The following is a 22,304-nucleotide window of genomic DNA, read 5'->3' as shown; positions in this document are numbered from 1 at the left end:
TCACAGCCAAAGGCCATATGATTCTGAATGAAGCAGAGGAAAACAGTAATATAAGTGAATATAGCATCTGGCTAGTATATTTTACGTGCACAATCTTGTTTTTAAGGTCGAGCGGATCTATGGGGCTGGCAACTTACGGTACTCAGCCCTTATACTGCTAATAGTTACAAGGAGTGTGATCAATACAACAGAGAACCAAAGTACTTTGATTCAAAAGAGGTGATTTTATATTGCTTGACATATTTAGGGCTCTTAAATATGACATAAAGATTAGCAAAGTTAAAATAGAAATCTTTGACTCACCTTTAACTAAACATTGAAGGATGTTCCTCATGACATCCAAAGCAATCAGTGAAATTATGGCTTATTTGTTGTTAGCAAAGAGCTATTGTTATTTAATGGCAATTCAATTTTTGTCTCAAACAATTAAAAATACGAGTGTTATAAAAAGCATATAGGATGCCTCCAAGCAAAATGGCTCTTTTCATGCATTTTGTTTTCCATTTACAAGCCTAAAGATATTCTGAATTAATAGAAGTGATTTTGTATTCTAAAGATACATGCAAGGTGTCCTAAAAAACGCAGCTCGCAAAAAATAATTATTTGTTTATTACAGTATAATGAACTCGATTCGACAGTTCTGAACCTCGTAGGCTTTGTACATTAGTTAAAGAAAAACAAAGTACTACATATACTGAATTTTATTTGAAGCTTATGACGCAAAAGCTTTGTAAAATCAAAGCGACATTAATTGAGTTGTAACAACCACACAAACCTAATCATATTTTCCATACTATAGTTGCATGCAAACATTGACAAATTTTCATGTAATTAAATTAACTGAAAAAAAAACTCTTGCAGACAAATTGCATTGTGCAGATTTTACTTTAATGCTTACGTAATTATTTGTATGGGTTCCAATTTTTTGCGACACCCTGTAGATAAAAAGGTATAAACAAAAGAGAGTCCAAAATTAATAATGTTAAACCTTAAGTCTCTTCCTACGCACTTGCAATGTGACTAATCAGTATTGAAATCGGATTATTTGTTCACTCACTGTTGCTCATTTTCAGGACATGACAGAGGAATTTTACACTTTTATTCCACCCAGCAAAACATCTGTCACATACCGTGTAGAAGTAAAATCAATTCCATATAATAATGGTACTGATGCTGCAAAAATAGAAATTAAGTCACCTGGTAAGTATATATTTCTTTACGTAAACAAATATATGTGACAATCAGTGTGGTTGAAAACATATACTGATAGACATGCGTCTTAATGAGAAAGTGGGATAAATTTTGTCTTAATAATATAAACAAAAAAAGAATTGAAAGAGTAATTCTTTGTTCAACTTCGCTGAAAAACAAATTTTATGATATTATAAATGAAAAGCGGATCCAGAATTTAATCTGCAGGGAACCTGAATGGAAGAGCCGTATGGAGAACGTTAATTGGTGAGTGGCCTTTTATCCACAAACTCAATTGTGCCTCACTGATTTCATCTCACAGTAGATGAGTTAAATCTTTGGGTGAATTGCTCTCGAAAGAAATCAGTTGGGCAGAACTAAAAATGAATAAATGCTCCACTCCCTATTTAACGGTTTAGGGACGGCTCTGACGGAGAGATCTCGGAAAGATGCATCATTTAGAAATGCCACAATTTAATAACATTTGCATTTACATAAGCTATCTTTGCCAAGGAATTATACAATTTCATGAGGGTGCATTCCTAGCAACCTCCTAGATCCTCTCCTGTCAATGATGTGCAAAAGTTTATTTGTAAAGATAATATAGTGTACTAATTGCAATGTCTGTCAAACTTTCAGTGACGAAGCCAACTTGTAGTTTCATTCCAAAAATACAAATTTCACCAAAAAAATGTTATTCAATTCTTCAAAAAATTAATTCCATAGATTAGTTAATTGTTTATTGAATTTTCAACCCATAGTTTCTAGAGGGGTTGGAACCCACCCCTACATAGACATACCCACCCCTACATTTGGGTCCAAAATTTCCTTACCCACCCCTACATACGAGCCGAAAAAAAATTCGTTTTTTTCTACGGGAAAGCTGATTTTAGACTTATTTATGGTCTCTCTATGCATACTATATACAACACTGATAAAGTCTATGTATTCACTAATATTGTCAATCAAGCAAGTTCACCAAAGTCGTCAATGGCTGATGCAATCAATGGCTGATGCAATAACATGGTGTCAAATTAGGGAGATATTTTTGGTCCCTTATAGGGTAATATGAAGATAGATGATGCAATAACATGGGGGCAAAAATTGAGTGATGTTGAACTTTGAAGTTATTAACTTTTTTTTATCATAGATGCATTTCATCTATTTTTATAATTTTTCTAATAGGGAAAATCTCGGAACCCACCCCTACATAGACATACCCACCGCTAGTTTATAACCCACCCATAGAAATTCAAAATTTTTTCGACCCACCCTTAGAAGGCATTTTTGAAAATTCCAAGACCCCCCAAATTTAAGGGGGGGGGGGGTAGAAACTGTGCAACCCCATTTATATTTTTTGTGCTTATCAATTTTACAAGTTTGTTCAAACCATTTTTACATGTTTGTTTTTTCATGTTTGTTCTCCCGGGTTCAAACCATTTACTTTAGCTTTTATTGAATTTATTTCGGGCTGTTTATGCTTGCAAGGTTGCTTTGTTTTTCAAACTCATTTGTTTTTTAATTGAGTAGACTTACCTGTAGATTAAATTTTCCTATGTTACACTAGTGACTTTGTCTAGATAAAACTTTCTTTTAATCTCTACTGCTTAAATATATGAATTCAAATCGTGAAAAATGGCTATAACGCAATATTGCAAACATTAATAACTGCCTCACTTTTAGCTGATAGTTTTGCAATTTCTTTCAGGTGAATGCGATTTAATAACAAACCCAAGAGACCGGGAAGCATGTTGCAGTAAGTATTATTTTAAAATGAAAATTTAACCACCAAAAAATGGCAGCATGATATAAGCAGCACAAGTTACATAACACTTTTAACTCGATGTATTCTTCTTTTGTTTGTCTGTTTCATTATACGCATGATTTTTTACTTAAATTTGAATATGGGTTATAATCACTAAGTACAACCATTAGATATATTTAGGATAACTATACAAGCATGTTTTTCTTAAAAAAAGTGATCGAGTTTACTGAAAATGCTTTCCAATATTGTCTAATTATTACGAAATACACGATTTGCTTTGTTAGCACCCAAAAAGAGTTAAAACCTTCCAAGAGGTCTAGAAGAAACAAGAAAAACCTCTAACCTGATAAGACTGATACGTCTCGTGTAATAACTAGGTTGCACAGAATATTATTGACTAAAAGGTTTCTGTACCCTGCAAGCCTTAGCGTTGCTCAATTATGATTTAACGCATCAAAAAAGCGACCATATTTACCATCTTGGCTTTTGTAGTTATTCATGCATAAATGTTTTATCTCAGTTATTACTTCATGCTCGCAAGAATATTCTACATTTAACAAATATAGTCAATTTACTTTTTAAGTGTCAGCCATCAAAATGCAGCATCAAAATATCTTTTAAACTAAATAAGCTCATAAAACTTGAAAAAACTTTGTCTGTCGAGCCTGTTAAATAATTTATGCTCTTCTCAGAATCATAAATTCTTAATGTTATATGCACTTAGAATTGTTTCTGATTTCATGATTTTATTTTGTTTCATTTTACTAAGCAAATATGAAATGCAGATGGTCACATTTGTTTTACTTCTAATTTAAAACATAAACATAATGTACTCAGATTGAGAAAGAAACCCTTGCTGTAGTATTTGAATGCTAACAATTCTGCGAAGCGAATAGTTAGAGTGCGATTTGATCACAACCAACTTACAGCAATATTTTCCAAGACGATCAAAAAAGTGTTAGATTACAAAGATCCCTACCACGCCTTCAAAAGTATAATCATGAAGTAGAATTTATACCCAAGGTCATACACACGATGGTCACCCTGTTGTAGAAAGGTGTAAATTTCATGTATGCGAAAGCTTGTGTTGGTCTGGAATGTCTTCCAGAATTTTAGATATGATTTCTCGCTGCAGCACGTGTCTTTAATATAAAAGAAAACAACAACGAGAACCATTGCAACCGACTATCTGCAGCCTGGGATAGAGTTGGAACTGACTTATTCAAATTGCAAGTTAAAGATTATCTTCTCGTTGTTCATTACTGTACTAATTTCTTAGAGATTAGTCAGCTGCCAGACACCTTAATTTCCACTCTACTAGAGCACACTAAGTCAATATTTCCCCGGCATGTCATTCCAGAAATGGTCATATCTGACAATGGCCCGCAATACTCAAGTAAATAATACAAAGAATTTGCTGAAAAATGGAAATTTCACAACATTACATCAAGTCCTGAATATGGTATGGAAGAGTAAAGAAGAGCGCACAGTCCAAACAATAAAGTCGTTATTGATAAAAAAAAATTAAAGATGTAAAGGATGCCTAATAAGCACTGCTGAGTTTTTGAGCATGCTCTTTTCCAGATGGAACACCATTACCAGTGGTGTAAGTGAAAAGGGGGCAAGGGAAATGGGGCTCAGCCCATCCAAAGAACATAAATAGTGCCTTCAAAGAAAGGTGAAATAAGGTTAGAACTTACAAAGGGGAAGGGGTTGACTTACAAAGAACTTACAAAGGGGAAGGGATACGAACCTAGTTGACTACCTATTTGTTACTATCAATCCCAACTGTTTACGAAATATTCTAGTTTTTTTAAGTCTAATAGAAGAAATAAGAAATAAATGTCTTCAGGTATTACAAGGAGTACGTTAACACCTTTGTTTGAACCTTCATTGTAAAGTTAATGGTTTGAACCCGAGAGTATCGTTACATGTTTGTAAATGTAGATCGTCCAGGTTGGTATAGTCCTGAGAAGGACTGTTTTTGTTGTTGTTGACTGACGTTTCGACAACATTAGCGGTACTCATCTTCAGAGTCAATTGAGGAGTAAACGTCAGGTTAGCCGTATTTGTTATCTGGTTCTTACGTCATTGTATTGTGTGTACGGGAAATGTGTGGGTGTCAATTGTGTATTGTCATTGGGAATTAGTGTGAAGTGTAATGTTTTTAGTTGTGATGTGTGATTTAGGTGTGATGTTTTTATTTGTAATGTGAGGATGTCAATTGTGTATTGTCATTGTGAATTAATGAGAAGTGTAATGTTTTTAGTTGATCGTTTGTTTGTATTGTGAATACGTCGTTTGTAAGGTGCCAGTAATTGCTGTTATCTGTTCAGGGGGGTTTGTTCCAAGTTGGTGTACCAACTTTCTAATGTAAGCCGTCGTCTATAGTCAGTACTGTAAGTAATGCATTTTGCCGAGTCCCAGTCAATGTTGTGCTTTGTGCTTCTGTGATGTTCGGCAATGTGATTAGTTTTGTCTTGTTTCTTTGTAGCTCGTTTGTGTTCAGTAAGTCTTATGTTTAAGTTCCTGCCAGTTTCCCCGATATAAGAGGCGTGGCAGTAGGAGAAGTTTATTTTGTAAACTGCACCTTGTCGTTCGTTGGGTTGTTCTTTGTCCTTTATGTTCGTTAGTACTTGTTGTAACGTTGTGATTGTGTTATGTGCGACACGTATGTTGTATGGTCGTAAGATACGCGAGACAGTCTCAGACGTACCTTTGATGTAAGGTATCGTTGCTTTTGTCATTGAGTTGCTTGTTTCGTTGGGTTCGTTGGGTTTGTAAGTGTTGCGTTTGATAAAGTCAGAGTTATAGTTGTTTTTGTCAAAAACACGTTTGAGATAGTTGTTTTCTTTGTGTAGAGCGTCCGGTGAATCACATAAGATTTGTGCACGTTTTGTTAATGTTTTGATTGTGGTAGCTTTGTATGATTTTAGGGTTGTAAGATGATTGGTCTAGTAGTCGGTCAGTATGTGTTGGCTTGCGATAAACTGTTGTTCGTAGTTTTTGATTGTCATGTTTTACCAAACAGTCGAGAAAAGGAAGAGTTCCGTTTTCTAGGGTTGTAAGATGATTGGTCTAGTAGTCGGTCAGTGTGTGTTGGATTGCGATAAACATTACTTATTACACTTCACACTAAAACAAAACATTACATTACAAAACAAAACAAACCAGATAACCTGACGTTTACTCCTCATTTGACTCTGAAGATGACTACCGCTAAGGTTGTCGAAACGTCAGTCATCAACAACAAAAACAGTCCTTCTCAGGACTATACCAACCTGGACGATCTACATTTGCAAACATGTACTTCATTGTGTAAACGAAAATATTCTCACTAAATAAAATATTACAACGCTTAGTGAACCAGAAAGGCTACAAAGTCTCATGTTTAAGTCAGTCGAATCTGACGTATAATGGAAATGGAATCTGACGTATAATGGTTATAGACATTGAAAATCGGTTTGAACATTTTATTGACATGTTACCAGCAAGAATGAATTTAGCATGACAATAGCATGGACGGACGTCTTCAACTTTCTGATAAAAGCAGTACTATGTTAGATACCAAATTTACTTCAGTAATGCACTAACTATTTTGAAAGTTGTCCTTGTTAAAAATCGTGTTTTTTCTGTAACAAATAATTGTCAGCAATATGCAAATTCGCATACCAAAAGCACTGAAATTCTCTACTAAAGGACTTTAAAATTTTCCAGCAGGAGCGTGCTCCCTAACACCACTAGAAGGGTCTAACGCCTTTAGCGTTCGAAAGTATGAACGAAAGAGACGTTTACGCCTTGCTACGCCACTGACAATCACCAGCAACCGCTCTAGTGGATCAAAGACGTACAAGGTTAACCAGAATAAAATAACATCGCAATTAACAAATCATACACTAAATAAAATGCAAAAACAGCAACAATATTATAATATTAAGACAAAAGCTCTTTTCCCTGACTAAGGGATCCACCATAAAAATTTGTCCTGGAAAAAGCTGGATTTCGCGAGCAAGAATTGTTAAGAAATCAGATACACCCATCTGATGCATAATACAGGAGGAAACCGGAGATTACTTAGGATGAATAGCAAAGTTATCCTTCGTACAGATGAAAAGTTTAAGGAAGAAAATCTACATGAGTATAGTGATGATGACATTGACCAGGAAGCATAGGAACAGCCTTTATAGTTATTAAATGACAGTCAAATAAATAGTAATCAAATCCTCCTAAAATTCAAGTCTCATCATGCAATATAAGATGTGGTAGGCCGTTAGACCACCTAAATTGTTTGGAATTGTAAACAACAAAACTTAGAGAGCTGCATGAAATATATCATTGATCTTAATTATCAAAAAATTTAAAGTTTACAAAAAGAGAAACTTATGAATCTATAATATTAAGACTTACTTTAATCAACTCCTTGAACGAGTAGATGTCACGAATGATTATTTATTAATGTAATAAATATAGGCCTGGGAATAGTTTGCTAAGTATATAAATATTGTAAAAGGTACTGCACGGGTTTACTGGTTTCTACGGTGCTGTTTTGAAAAAATATTTCTTACAATCATTAGAATAACTATTTGTTCATAAATATGCTTATAATCTGGGGCGTAACAGCTTCAACTTGGGTATCAAGATTGGGGGATGAGAACTTAATTTGCTCGACAAAAGAGCGCAGTGTTATTTTGCAATTCATTAATAGCAAAATTGCTATATTGCATTGTGTACCTATTGCTCTGCATTGACACGGTGCAATACTAGAACAAAGCTTTGGAGTATTCATTTGAGCAAACAAAAAACCACTAAAATTTTTAAAAGTTCACTTAGATTAGTTGATTACTTAAGATAAAGAAAAAATTGAGCAGTGTTTTAAAGAAATGCAATTAGCATTACTATAACATTCACTACGTGTCACGTGCCAATTTCCAGAAGATTCAATATTTCTTAAACAATTTCCATAAATGCCATCGAATGTGTAAAAATGCACTTAAAAATACATTTTTTCATTGTCACAACGGCAAGTTACTATTTTATCAAAACATATTTTTAAGTAAAATTTTAAGTGAGTTAACGAGGCATTTATGGAAGGTTGTTTTGTATGCAAAAGGATGTTGTACACATTAAAGCTTGGCATGAGTCGCTCCTTCAGAAATCCATACCGACAATGATATTTTTGGTAAAAGCTTAAATGGTGTGAGTTACGCTATCACGATTATAAAGATGGTAAAAAGGTTTATGGGAAGTATATTGGATAGAGTCAATTTGCTTAAATCATTAAACACTCTACCCCTGCGCGTGCAAAGTAGCATAAATGTATCTTGTTCTTCAGGAAGAACTATTTTGGTCAGGATCTTATCTTAAGCAAATACAACTATAACTTAACTTCTTAAATTTGTTTAAAATTGTAGAGTTAAACATTGAAGGTGATATGGTGACAACGAGAAACAGCAGTGTAACTTTAAACTGGACTTCATACTTCCCACGTAATTTAAGTATTACCATTGATATGTTTGTCATTCATTGGATCAGTGAAAATAGAGAAGTTTGTGATGATGGATTTATTACGCTGAACTCTGTAAGCAAGTATAAAATAACTCGTGTGTGGTCCAAGCGTTGCTTTTCTTTGGTACATTTCTGTTAAGTTGGCTTGCTTGTAAATATAGATTTTTGTTGGTTTTATAGCAAAGATCAAATTACACCATCTTAAATCTATCCAATCACTGCAATTTTACAATAGAAGTAAGTGTTATCGTTGAAAATTGCATCAGTGTATTGCACATTACAGTTCTAGAAACATACGTTGCTTTTGAATGTAATTTTCTCTTCCATTTAGATAAGAGCGTTCTTTTCGTCATCTATGAACCTCCCTTGCAAACATTCGATGATTAAAATCTTTAACTACATACCACCAACTCTTACTGGTCAGTGACGTAACTAGAATTTTCTGTGAAGGGTGACAACTCAAAAAGCAAAGGCGGCAATAACTTTCGTTTGAACAATATAATATATATAACACTTAACATTTTAAGGGAGCTAAGAATTTTGCCTGGGGAGTTTTCCGAGATCTTCCTCTGGCTACTTCACTTCTACAGGTGTGTAACTGCCCATTAATTAATTTCGAGTCTTTTGCAAATATTGGTCAGTACGCTGGTGCGTACGGCGGTAGCATAGATTTTTTGTCACAGGTAGCCAATGAAAAAGGAAGGGTGGCCATGAATGTCGCCTAAACCCTATAATGTATGTAAAACCTAACATTTTTTGGGAGGGAAGAATTTTTTCAGAGGGGGGAAGCTCCACAAGAACCCCTCTGACTACGTCACTACGACATGAGTGAAACTGATTATTCATTCAGTTTGACGACTTTTTCAAATATTGTTAGCACTTTCACTTATTGAATTTCTATAGTCCTACAAATGTGAGACTCTATGCTGTATAAATCATCTTATTGAAGAAATCATCTTTTTTTCAGTTGGCAATGTAAGTTCAACTACACCAGAAATTCCTACACCCATATTGGCAAAAGCAGGTTTTGTAATCGCTGCTGTTTTAGCTGGTGTTGTTATTGCCTCTTTGATATATATTTTAAAGAAACGAAATGGTAATTTGTAGTTGATTACATAATACTATCTTTAAGAATGCAGATACTATCTTGAGTGTCTTCCTTTACAGAAAAACAAAATTTTTAACTAATTGATTGAAAGCCAAATTTTGAAATTTGTTCATTCTAACAAATATATAAACTTAATAGCAATTGCCTGAAATTCGCTGTAAAAAATCCGTATTAGTCAGAATACATGCAGCTATGGCAGATAGTAAATTATAAACTCGACGTTTGTAAATGCGTGATATAGATTATTATCCGCCATAATTCATAACATGATGTTTTTGACCTGCTTTTACTCATCCAGGAGTGCTATCATCATATATGTGCAATAATCGTATTCTAGACGTTTTTACGAGTATTTTGATATATAGATGTATACATCAAAATGTAAACATTTTCCTTCGAAATTTTGAGAAAGTTAAGCCCTTTGAATTTCTTGTAAGGAATGTATTCAGGCAGCGCTAAAATAACTCTGAATAATTTTTGATGTCATACTTATCCAATACTTGTTGAACCTTGCTTAGTAATTCTCCACATTTTTAGAAGTGCTAATTTTTCTGAGTAGATTTTTTCATGGGAAATGCAAAGGACGCTGATTGTAAGTCATCTCACCCGCACTCGCTTTTTTAGTGAAAAAATATGCACATGATGCCCTTGGAATGGAAATTGGAAGAATATTTGATTACAGGATAACATCGTCCAGTTTCAAGAAAGATTTTCCACCACATGGTGCAAGATTGAATACCAATTCAGCTTGGTCATCTGATGTGGATAATGAACGGCAATGGATTCAAATAGACCTTTGCAAGAAGAAAGTTTTGTCAGGAATTGCAACCCAAGGCTGTAAGGCAGCCGATGAATGGGTGACTGAGTATTCAGTTTCATACAGCAATGATGGTGAATTGTACGAGACTTATCAAATTAATGACATTGAAGAGGTAATTACTTATCTTGCTACTATGAACAAAATACTAAACAAATTAATGCAAAATGTATATTGTTTATGAATTTATAATTTTTGGTTTATACTCATTTTCGATTTATGCTCCGTTATATGAAAAGACAAATCGAAAATAAATGAGCAAAAAATCTGTAATTTAAAGAATGTGTCGAGACGTGATGAGCTTTTAGCCTACTTATTAGTTTCGGCATGACGCTGCCAATTCAAATCATTATATTTATAATATATATATATATATATATATATAAGTTTGAAAATTTGTAATCCAGGCATTGAATACATAAAAGATAAAAGTTTCTCCGGATTTTAAATGAAAAAAGCACGTGTAAATAAATATCCTCATTCTGATGAAGGCTCGAAGCAACGAGTCGAAAGCTCAATAAAAATCATTTAAAATCCGGAGAAACTTTTATCTTTTATGTATATATATATATATACAAAGTGTATTACAATGTGTCCTCCCGGCTATCACCATGAAAAAAAATAAAAAAAAAGGCGACTCCTGCACTTGGGAAACAGGATGTACGGTTTATACATATATTACATTTTGGCTATCGTCAATTAAACTTGATTAGCATTTGTTTAAAATGAAGTCAAATAAAAAAGATGGACTTATATTTAATGAAACTTTAGGAGAAAAAATACACGAAAAGCCCATTTTGGTAATATATGTCAATCTGAGGTTTCTTGTACTATTGCTACAAAAATTTGTGTGAAGAGACAGTGTGTATTATTTGAAATGTTCACCTGAAATAACGTAAAATGTTGTTTTGGGAAAATCGCTAAATTTGCATTCCCTGGGACTTTTTATTTTGATAAACCGGCAGTAAACTGAGAAGTGTATGCATTGAGAAGAAATGTCAAAGTCAAGGTTATCAAATTAGCTACTTTCTATAACAAAAAATTCTCAAGTTTTCCTGTGCCCAAAATTTGATCCTAAGCAAATTATGAGATTCATATTATTTCTTACCCGTCGTTATTCATTTTATCTTGAATACTCTAAGATGGATACCCTAGAAATATTTGACCGTTTAAGGCACATTTGTCGTTTATAACTTGATAATTAACTCCTTTATAGGTATTTATTGGCAATCGTGATCGGAATTCTATTGTGAAAAATGTTTTCTCACCTCCCATAACGGCACGTTATATTCGCGTTCAACCAAAGTCTTGGCACAACAAAATTTCGATGAGATTGGAGTTATACGGACCCAGCAATATCGATCCAACAGGTATCTTGCAAAATGTTACTTTCCTCAAGCGATGATATTTTATCATAAATTACTTGAATCGCATCTTTGAAATGACAAAATAATTACGTATGTTAGTACTTAAAAAAATTGGCATGGGCAAAATTGAATAAAATTTGTTATTGTTGGCCTCTTTATTATCAGTGACATTTGCTTATACCACGGTATATAATACATTTGATTTCTTTTAGGTCAGGTGAGTGTTTTTATTCTAAATCCAAATCACTGTGATTTGTGCACGGATGTTGTGCACTCATTGGCTGTGTTATTGATGAAGACTGGACGTATTCATTGTGAAGTTGACATTTTTGCACCCATGAATGAAAGATCACAGGGAATGCTAAAGTTCACTGAAGAAAAAATATCTATTTGTGATTATGTCATTGTTCCATGGATGCGCCGTACCCATGTGTCGGACGGTATGTTTTATAACTTGTTTTTATCTCCACAAGTGTGGCGGTAATACTACTCATATATGCATGCTTCATTGTATTAGTTTCTATTGAAATCTGTTATGATTACAGGACATACAATTTGATTGTATGATTACGAGCCCCCTAATTATCAGTCTTCCGCCGCCCTTTTACCCCTTGACTTTGAAAAAAAATTATGGAATGAATTTGATTTTAGAAAAATAAAAGAAATATCCGTAACGTAGAAGTTGATGTACCAGGTGCATCAAAAATGTAGCAATTTAAAAAGCGTCGGGTGAATTAATCAGAGTGCAGATTTGGCATAAACTTCAATGGAATTTGTTGCTAATTGTCGCTTGTAATCATCATCTATATTGAGAACTTTGTTACCGAGAAGCACTTTTGAACTAGCTTGCGCACGAAATCATCATGCTTAAAAGCATGAAATTTTCTTAAAATAGGGTGTATGTTGTACAAAGTAATAAAGCTCCAAGAATTGGCCGATGCGCATGCAAATGCTCAGCTTCTAAATTGCGGAGTAGTTTGTGTGTTTCCTTTTTTAAATGCTAATTTTTATAGTAACCACACCAATTATGCATACATTTAAGGCTCTTTTCCACTCATCGCAAAACGTACTCGCAAGCTCGCTGCGAGTGCATGCGAGTTAAGGTTCATTTCCACTCATCGCAAAACGTACTGGCAAGCTCGCTGCGAGTGCCCGCGAGTTACTCGCAGCAAGCTTACCATGACTTGTAGCATAGTTAAATTAATTGAACAAAATATTTTGATCGCGCGAACAGTCGCAAGCTCGCAGCGAGAGCATTTTGCGATGAGTGGAAAAGAGCCCTTACTCGCAGCGAGCTGACAATGAATTGCAGCATAGTTAAACTAATTGAACAAAATTTTTTTATCGCGCAAACAGACTCGCAAGCTCGCAGCGAGAGTATTTTGCGATGAGTGGAAAAGAGCCCTTAAGCCTGCAATTGCTTTTATTTCATATTATTTTTTGACACCAACTATTTTAAAATTGCTTCTTGGTAACAACATTCTTATATTAAATGTTGTTGATGTTATTTGCGACAATTTTATTGAGAGATGAACTAATGAATCTAGTTAGGTGCTAATTTTTATCAACGTTTTTTACAAACGTTGCGCGCTTATCAATTTAACGATATTTTACTAACTGTTCAGTTTTTTTCTTCTTACCCTTTGTGATGTGAAGCAAACAAAGCAGTGTTCTTTTTTACGCTTCAGAGTGATTTCGACTTTTTGTATGAATAAAATCATAAGTAAAATGTCCTATAAGTAAGAAGATACCAAAACCAAATCAACCAGCTCACATGGTTATTTTTGCTGACAGGCTTTTTGATTACTTATTCTCTTTTTTGATGCCAATTCTATCTTTGTATATTAACCCTTTACTTCCCAACTGTTTTTGCTCTTTGCGCTCAAGATAGCTTTCTTGTCGTGAAAATAAATTTTCATGTCGTGAAAATTTTAAATATGCCTGAAAACAAAGACAAATTTTCCGCATAAATTGACCTGCAGTGTATTTCTTGGATAATAATATAAATGAAAAAATTTCTCAATTCTGACTTGCTTAGAAGAGAGCAATTTGTCTTAAATACGCCTGCAAAAATAAGAAACACAGTTCTAAAAAAAGGAAATACTGTGCAATTTATTTTTGAAAAATGCCCTTCTGTTTGGTTAGTCCAACAAAGAAGTCGTGAAAGAGCCGATCAACATAAAGCATTTCAAAGGGAAGGTTAAATTATTGTAAACAAAACAATTACAATGGCTGGCGTAAGTTTTAAGCAGATTTCCTTTGTCGAACGAGTTACAATTCATCGTTTGCAAGATGTTTCTGGATAAAAATAGGAACGTTGCTTAAAGCAGATACCTTGTTCTAGCTGCGTGTGTGGAAGCTATGGTGTTGTGAAAAGAAATATTGAAAAATACGAAAGCGAGTCGATCGATATTAATAACTTGTCGGATAAACTTACGCTGAAGTCAAAAATCGACAGAATTGAGAATATTTTTCATGTATATTATCAATAAGTAATAGCATAGCTTCATGGGTAATTTGGGAAAAAAAAGTATTCGTCAGTTTTCAAAGACTTTAAATTGCACTCGTCCTTTAGACTCGTGTAATTTTGATAGTCTTTGAAAAACTCACTCGTGCATGTTTTTCCCAAATTGCTCTCAAAACATTGCTAATACCTATACATATTGCTCGAGGTAATTCTGCTCGAGTTAAGAATCTGCGAGTATTGCTTGATCTAAGAAAGTGTTTTGCACTGTATTTCTTAGCTTACGCTTAATACCTGCGTTCAGGTGCACGCATTAGGAGGGATGTGGGTGTGACACCCCATAATTTATGAAATATGTATTAAACGTCGGTTCGGATGTTGTTATTGAACGATAAAGTCAGTCCTGGGGGAATTGAAAAAACATAATCCGTTTGTGAAAATAATTGCATATTTTTTGATAAAACCGTCGATATGAAGCACACAAAAACAAACACAGCTCACTTTAGACAGGGATTAAAATCTCTCGTATTGCGAATATTTCAAAATCATTATGCAATCAGATTTAAGTGTTACCTATCGTGGTCGTGAATTGCGGTAACAAGTTGTGCAAAGGAAAATGTTAAATATTAAAAAGGCGACATGTACAGCTTACATAAAAATGTTGATAATCATAGAATTTTACATACCTTTCAGAATCTATGCATCAAAGTAATATTGCTTCGTTGATTTTGATTAAGTAAATAAGTTAATCAGACTAGTAACTTTTGAAACCAGCTTCTGAATGTTAAAGTTACAAAAAGGCTTCTTTTCATACTAAAACAAACTCCCGTCGTATTAAATTGGACATTTGATAATACTCGGTTCTAATCTCTTGCTTACATGACGTGCGCTAAAACCATGGCGTTAACATGCGCAGTTATGCAAATAAATGGTAGAAAGACTTTAGCAAAACATGCGTCACTCAATATCTTTTGTAAGCGGTTTGGAAATTGTAGAAGTTCGTTATGTTACTTTGCTTTGAACATAAATGTGATGGATGCACTAGCATTATTGCCAGCCACTAATGCAACACTTATCATGCTTGTTAACAATGCGAAAATCTGAAACATAATCGCTACTATACAATATTTCAACCCCAATGTAGTCCGACGCCGAACATAAATAATATTTACATGATTTTGATATTGAATAAACCACCAAAATTTGTACCGTCACTCAAGCTTCCTCAAATTTCCAACTACTTTATACCTATGTATTTTTTGAAATTCTTTAAGCTTGTTGAAGAAATCAGAAAATTTTCCTTTCAGGCTGTACATTCGAAGACGTTGACACACTCAACTTCTTGTCAGGACTAGATATTATCCACGCAAAGTTATTTCGTGACAGAAATAAGAATAAATTTATTCTTGTGTGCTTGGATCACTGCTCTTTAGAAGTTCTTCCACCACAGGAGATTAATTTATTAAAGTATAGAATACCTTCAAAGATCGACACTTTAGTCATTGAACTTCTTGGTACAACAGAAAGACAGCGCGATCAACAAGGTCGGTTGGTTATCGAGGCCAAAGAATACGTGGATGCCAAAACTAAATTGACATCGGCTGTACGAAAAAATAAAAAATGTTACAGTAAATAACGCACAAACTAAGACAAATCAAGCACACTATGTTGCAATGCCATTCCACCATTTCATTTCATCAAACAAGCAAACATTAAAACGTGTTCTAAAGTAATTTTATGAACAGTTCCTTAAAGGAGCTAATTGCTACTTGACTATCTGCCAAACAAAATTTTTGTGGTAAAGCACCTTTTGACAGTCATTCAATGTATATCTTTTGCGCAAGGTCTGTAAAAAATGCTATAACTTATTATCATGTTTAATATATGTTCAAATAATGAATTCATTTTGAAATATATCTCGCATATTTTGTAATGCATGTTTATTTAAAATCAAATGATGAAAATTTTTGCTCTATGAGTTTGTATTAAAGAAAAATTATACGATGTTTGTGTAGCTTTATAACCTATAACACAGATGTAAAAATAAAATTAGCTACTTTTTCATCATAAGCTTGTCATTTTGACATTTTGACAAATGTTTAGTGATAGCAGAGGTCAATACTCCCTCAGAAATTTCAATGAAAAGTTGTTCTTTCCAAAACCTAAACAAATTATTAAAAACGCTCTTTCTCAATATAGTCGAGCTATCTTTTGAACAACTTGCCAGAGTCACTTAGGTCAACGTCTGACTCTAAAGCGTTACTAACGGCGTTTGGAAGTATGCTGGAGTCTCTATATTACAAAAAACCCGACTACAATTAAAACGGCAATCAGGTAGAGCAGTACTTTTCTTTCTCCAATAATTTTTCTTCTTTTTTATTTTTATCTATAGTTGTACATATTTTTACCTTTTATTTTCGTTTAATTTAATGTTCTGATGGTTTTTATAAGAACTAAAGGAAAGGTACCCACCCCTGCACCTCCCTCTGGATCCGTCCTTGCTATAAGTACATCTTTCAACAATTACGAAAGATACGCAGGCAAAAGTTTATGAAGGCAATAAGCCTCCATTGTACACTTGCTAAACTAAAATTCTGTTTCTCAGTTAATAAAAAATAAAAGAAACGATCAGAGCAAAAAAAGTCTGTCATCTATACTCAGTGGCGTGGTGGCGCATTTTTGACTGCGGGGCAAAAGCAAATTTCGCGTTCTTTCACCTTTGAACTAACGAAATTTGCAGTACATGCCGCAGTACTATTGAATTACGACACTTTATGTTAGCCTTTGCATTTTCATTACACTCTACCGATGACTGCGCTCCACTAGAAAATTAAGAATAGGTACGCAAAGAGCGTAAATGACTAATATTTAATTAAATACGTGAGAAATCACTAGAGAAGTCCGATGGTCATTTTTTTGTAATGATAACCAAAATATTATAGATCATTTATCAACAAAAATGATAATTTTGTCTCCAAATAACACAAAATAAAAGTCCGTCTTATTAGTTTATTAGCTCGCGCTCTATGGACGACTGACTTAAGCGACTGAACAAGTCGAACGTCTGTTTGAGAGACAGACTTCAGTCAATGACTCAATAGATTTGCTAAGTAGGCTAGCCACTATAACAAGAGTAGCGACGTTCTCAAGAAATCTCAAAAATTTTAACAAAAAATTAATTTTTTTTCTGCTTCAATAGAAAATCTTCACAACAGAATTTTAGACAATTATATTGCTATTTTTAATCCTACGGGAGGTCTTGAATTGTAGATGCCATTTGTTGGTGTTTATTTAAAATAACATTCTTGTTAAATATATTAGTCACCGCTTACCTTATACCAAATATGTTAATATGAACAAAAACGTTCGTTGTACGTATATATTTATATATATCTCTAGTAGAGCTAATGTGTAGAGCTATCCTGTAAAACTCGTGTTTCTTTCTTAAGCAAAAAAAATAAATCGTTCTGAACTATTCTCGATCTATCGGCATATTTAGCACCATTTTCATACTAACATTTGAATACAACTATATTGCTGATGATTCTTTTGTTGTGATTAAAATTATTCTTAATCTGTGAACGCGGAGGCATTGCAAATACCAAGTCCTTCATTGTTTCCATTGCCCATAGTTACATTTGTATCATCATCGTATCTTTAAATTCATTATCATTTGAATCCACGACAATCTCGTGAGTATGAAAACTTGAAAAAAACCCACCTACTTTTTGCTTTACATTTTTGTCACTAGAGCACAATGACCAGAGTGTGAGATAAACAATGCATATAAGTACCGAAATGAACTAAATACAAGCACAGTACTTGAAGCACAGAAACTTAATTGAAATAGGCTAAAAACTATACACTTAAAGGCTTTGGTACGCCCCTTAAGAGGACATTAAATTTGGCCCTGTATGTTATCTACAGTCATTGTGACAATTGACAAGTCAGGTGTTGTGGCCACATAAGAAACATCAAGAATGCTCCTCAATGAGTATTGTCATTGTGAATTAGTGTGAAGTGAAATATTTTTAGTTGTGATGTGTGATTTAAGTGTGATGTTTTTAGTTGTAATGTGTGGGTGTCAATTGTGTATTGTCATTGTGAATTAGTGTGAAGTGTAATGTTTTTAGTTGATCGTTTGTTTGTATTGTGAATAAGTCGTTTGTAAGGTGCCGGTAATTGCTGTGATCTGTTCAGGGGGGTTTGTTCCAAATTGGTATACCAACTTTCTAATGTAAGCCGTTGTCTATAGTCAGAACTGTAATGCATTTTGCAGTCCCAGTCAATGTTGTGCTTTGTGATTCGGTGATGTTCGGCAATGTGATTAGTTGTCTTGTTTCTTTGTAGCTCGTTTGTTTTCAGTAAGTCTTATGTTTAAGTTCCTGCCAGTTTCCCCGATATAGGAGGCGTGGTCGTCGGAGCATTTTATTTTGTAAACTGCACCTTATCGTTCATTGGGTTGTTCTTTGTCCTTTATGTTCGTTAACCAGATAACAAATACGGCTAACCTGGCGTTTTCTCCTCATTTGACTCTGAAGATGACTACCGCTAAGGTTGTCGAAACGTCAGTCAACAACAACAAAAACAGTCCTTCTAAGGACTATACCAACCTGGACGATCTATATTTACAAACATGTAACGATACTCACGGGTTCAAAGCATTACTTTATTTCAGTCATTGCTGTTTAATAGCAAGCCAAAATTGTTTTGAGTTTTATCAGCAGAAATTTACATCCAAAATCGTAAGTAAAGGACAACTGAAGTGTATGCATGAATGTAAAATATCAAAGTCAATTTATGCGAGTGTGTGATGCGATTTATGTCAATATGGCGTATGGTAAGCAGATTGATGCTTCTAAAATGGTTGTTGCCGAAGGACTTTTAGCTATGATTTCTTTAGTGCTTGGGGAATCGTGGCCGTTGTATGGCAGCGAAATCCTACATTCCTGCAAATATATTTCAATGGACAAAAAATCTGTAGCCATAAGGCGCCATACTATCATTTACTTTATCATAAACAAATGTTTGGGGCTTTTCAGTTTAAGATCATTGATCATTCAATTATTGGACAGTTATACTACATATTGTTTAAGATTTGAGAAAACTAACATTGATTACATGAGAAGCTGTTTACTATAACCTGTGATTTTGAGTCTTCTGATCCATGAAGCTTTTTATTTTGACAATTTGACTGGAATGGTATTAAACCTGAGTATTTCACATACATGAAATGTTGTCCCATGTCACATATTGTCCCCTTTTCTAACTGACACCTCATGTAGAGATGCCAAGGTGTGTTGATCTAGGCTCATACCAGATTGTTTGCCATAAATTCCAAAGGGCTATTGATGTATGAAAAGCATTTTCTATAAAGTAAAAATATCTTCCTATGTATGCAGATAAACCTTGAAATTTGGCAAAACAGCAAAGTATTTTTCATGATCACTAGGTAATTTTTCGGATGATCATTATAATTTCTAAAGTAAATTATTTCAGATTTACTTTTAACCAAGCTTTGATCACATGAAAAGATATTTATCATAACCAGTAAGCATGACACATGAACCAGTTTTAACATTCATTTAATTGTATAATTAAAGACATGTTGGTTACATTCTGTTTGTATTGGCAAATACAATGCTACTAGTGATTGCTATATAGCACATCTTTCATATACTTACAGAAGATAATAGTCTAGTGAAATGCCTAATAAACATTAATGGCATCAAGCTGTACTTAATTGAAAATTTTCACTCTGGTAATTCTTGCTTAATCTTTGGCAGAAAAAAATTTTGAGTTTTTTCTGAAAAGGTGAATTAGCTGGCACTGTATGTGGAGATGGGTAAAGGGTTACAATAAACTTGCATGGTTTGAAGTCTGAGCTTTTCTACAACTATGAACTGCCCCTTGTAATACCAAATTTCTAACTTAACTCATTACATAGAGGTTTGAATGGGGGTCTCTAGGGGGGTCTATGCCTGACAAATTTTTAAAGACAATGTCTTTTTTGGAATAGTATTATTGTAAAATAAATTTTACGTTATTAGACATGCTAATGAGCCATATATTTGGCATGATAATGAGCCTAAATATTTGGCAAAACATTCAAGTATTGTTCACTTCAGTTTTCTTTTGAAAAAAACGTAAGCAAAATGTGTTGTTTTTACGCAAAAATACATTTTGTATTGCTCTAAAACGCTGAAAATGGCATTTCCAACGCTCTGAAATTTAAAATTTCTCAGGGGAGAATGCCTCGGACCCCAGGTGCGGAGCGCCTCCGACGTTTTATGACTGATGTTTGAAAAATCCTAGATCCGCCCCTGCTTTAATAGACTGTAAAACGACCCCCCTTACAAGGTTTCATTTTGATCAGTCTTCCTTTTTCCCCAAAGTTAACTTCATTAATTGTATATTATAACTGTGGAAATAACTGTTCTGCTTCAAATTAATTTTTCTAGCACAAATTTATAACTTCGTGACTCATATTCATTTCTGCGCCCATTTCTTGGAAGAAAGAAGACAGAAGTCCCCATCCCCCTCTTCCAGAACTGATTTGCCGCCACAAATTAAAGAAATTTAACAATGAAATAGGTTGTTGTTATATAGCGTTCACAACAGATAACAAATTGTATAAGATCTGACGAGTATTGTTGGAACAAAACTGTATTTAATTTCTAATTGGCAGCAAGTTTAAAAAACATTTAAGAAAAACGACAGTTTTTCAAAATATTTACATAAAAAAAATATAAATTTAATCAGTGAAAACTTATATCAGAAAGAAAATTATAAAGTAAATATAGTGTTGTAATGGTGAACTTGAACATTTATATTAGGATTAGTTTTGTTAATGTGGAGAGCTTCCTTGATTTTGAGAAAAGATTGTGATTGGTCCGTGTCGATGATTTTAAAATAGCTAGGAAGACGAGAATTTGTTTTGACATGAAGGAGAGAAAGTTAATATGAAATATCTCACTTAAAAAACATTCTTTCTTTGTTGACTGTAACTCTTCGACTGTTTGATTTGCCCCTGTAAGTTATGTACTCATGTGTTCGGCTCTCAATTTTGATGTTCAAAACATTAAAAAAAAGTTTTCAAAGCTGAATTCGTCTCCCGTTGAGGCTCATTACAGGTTCTGAAGAATATTGTGAGCCTACGTTAGTAGTTTTGTGACAAAAATAGTTTTGGCAGTGCACGTTGCAGCAGTAAAAACAACGAAAATTCACACCACATTCGAATAACATCTCGACGCTACGATATTATCCAATGTACTTAGCTTCCCCCTTTTTCGTGGGAGACTGTGGCTGAACTAATTGCCATTTCAGTAATGTACGAGTGCAGGGACAGATAGGGCTAATATAAACATGAGGTGGAAGCATAAAATGAAGACAGAGGGTTATATTTTGCAAAGTGTTTTCGAATTGCGTGCGTGTTTTGATTAAAATAATCAAATTTTCTTTGAAATCGTGAGTGTCAGCTCACGGTTTGTAATTTTTCGAGGACTGTATGCAGCTTTTGGGATAACACTCTCGACAACTGTCAAAAACTGTCTTGTTTGTCTTTTTTTCGATTAGTTACCAAGCACAAAGTTACATTGACTTAAATCTTTAAATTATTCATAATATTATCTTTAATCATGCTTCTCCCCCAACCCATTTTATTTAAGCCATGGAACGACTGACAAAGTAAAAATGAACCAATTCTTACGCATGCAAAAATTTTACCTTCTTCCATACCTGTTTATCTGCAAAATATATTTCGCAAGTTTGTGCCAAAGTTACTAAAAATGTCCGAATGCATGTTTAAGCCTTTTATTGTCCCCATAACCGAATTTAATTATATTGTGTTACAGCCTGCTTGAAAGCTTAATTAAACAAGATATTTGTAAGATTGTCCCGTTTTTTAACATTTAACATTCCACACGTTGTTATTTCCTTTTATGATGTTAACTACGTTGCTTTCACGTACGCACGGCCTATTCCGTTCCATATTTCCTCAGTTTTTATCTCTCTCAAGCAAATAATCATCTCTCTCAAGTCCAATCTTTTTTGTATTTTTTGAATTGCATGAACGCACAAACTCTATG

The 22,304-nt window shown here is 34.0% G+C and overlaps 1 protein-coding gene across 3 annotated transcripts in view; it reads left to right on the top strand.

Annotated features, from left to right (window-relative positions):
• The window catches only part of LOC124447328, a 28,210-nt gene extending 11,926 nt beyond the window's left edge, over window positions 1-16,284 (top strand). For all 3 annotated transcript variants that reach the window (XM_046998236.1, XM_046998237.1, XM_046998235.1), the window contains exons 7-17: window positions 107-219; window positions 1,074-1,200; window positions 2,900-2,947; window positions 8,368-8,534; window positions 8,642-8,698; window positions 8,793-8,880; window positions 9,429-9,557; window positions 10,194-10,501; window positions 11,603-11,756; window positions 11,966-12,193; window positions 15,525-16,284. In XM_046998236.1, the coding sequence (XP_046854192.1) occupies window positions 107-219; window positions 1,074-1,200; window positions 2,900-2,947; window positions 8,368-8,534; window positions 8,642-8,698; window positions 8,793-8,880; window positions 9,429-9,557; window positions 10,194-10,501; window positions 11,603-11,756; window positions 11,966-12,193; window positions 15,525-15,853 (1,748 nt within the window). In that variant the 3' untranslated portion in view covers window positions 15,854-16,284. The remainder of the gene's footprint in view (window positions 1-106; window positions 220-1,073; window positions 1,201-2,899; window positions 2,948-8,367; window positions 8,535-8,641; window positions 8,699-8,792; window positions 8,881-9,428; window positions 9,558-10,193; window positions 10,502-11,602; window positions 11,757-11,965; window positions 12,194-15,524) is intronic.
• Window positions 16,285-22,304: the final 6,020 nt, after the last annotated feature.

The sequence above is a fragment of the Xenia sp. Carnegie-2017 genome, unplaced genomic scaffold (assembly GCF_021976095.1).
Source record: "Xenia sp. Carnegie-2017 unplaced genomic scaffold, XeniaSp_v1 HiC_scaffold_22, whole genome shotgun sequence".
NCBI lineage: Eukaryota > Metazoa > Cnidaria > Anthozoa > Malacalcyonacea > Xeniidae > Xenia > Xenia sp. Carnegie-2017.
This window is presented reverse-complemented; position numbering and strand designations above follow the sequence as displayed.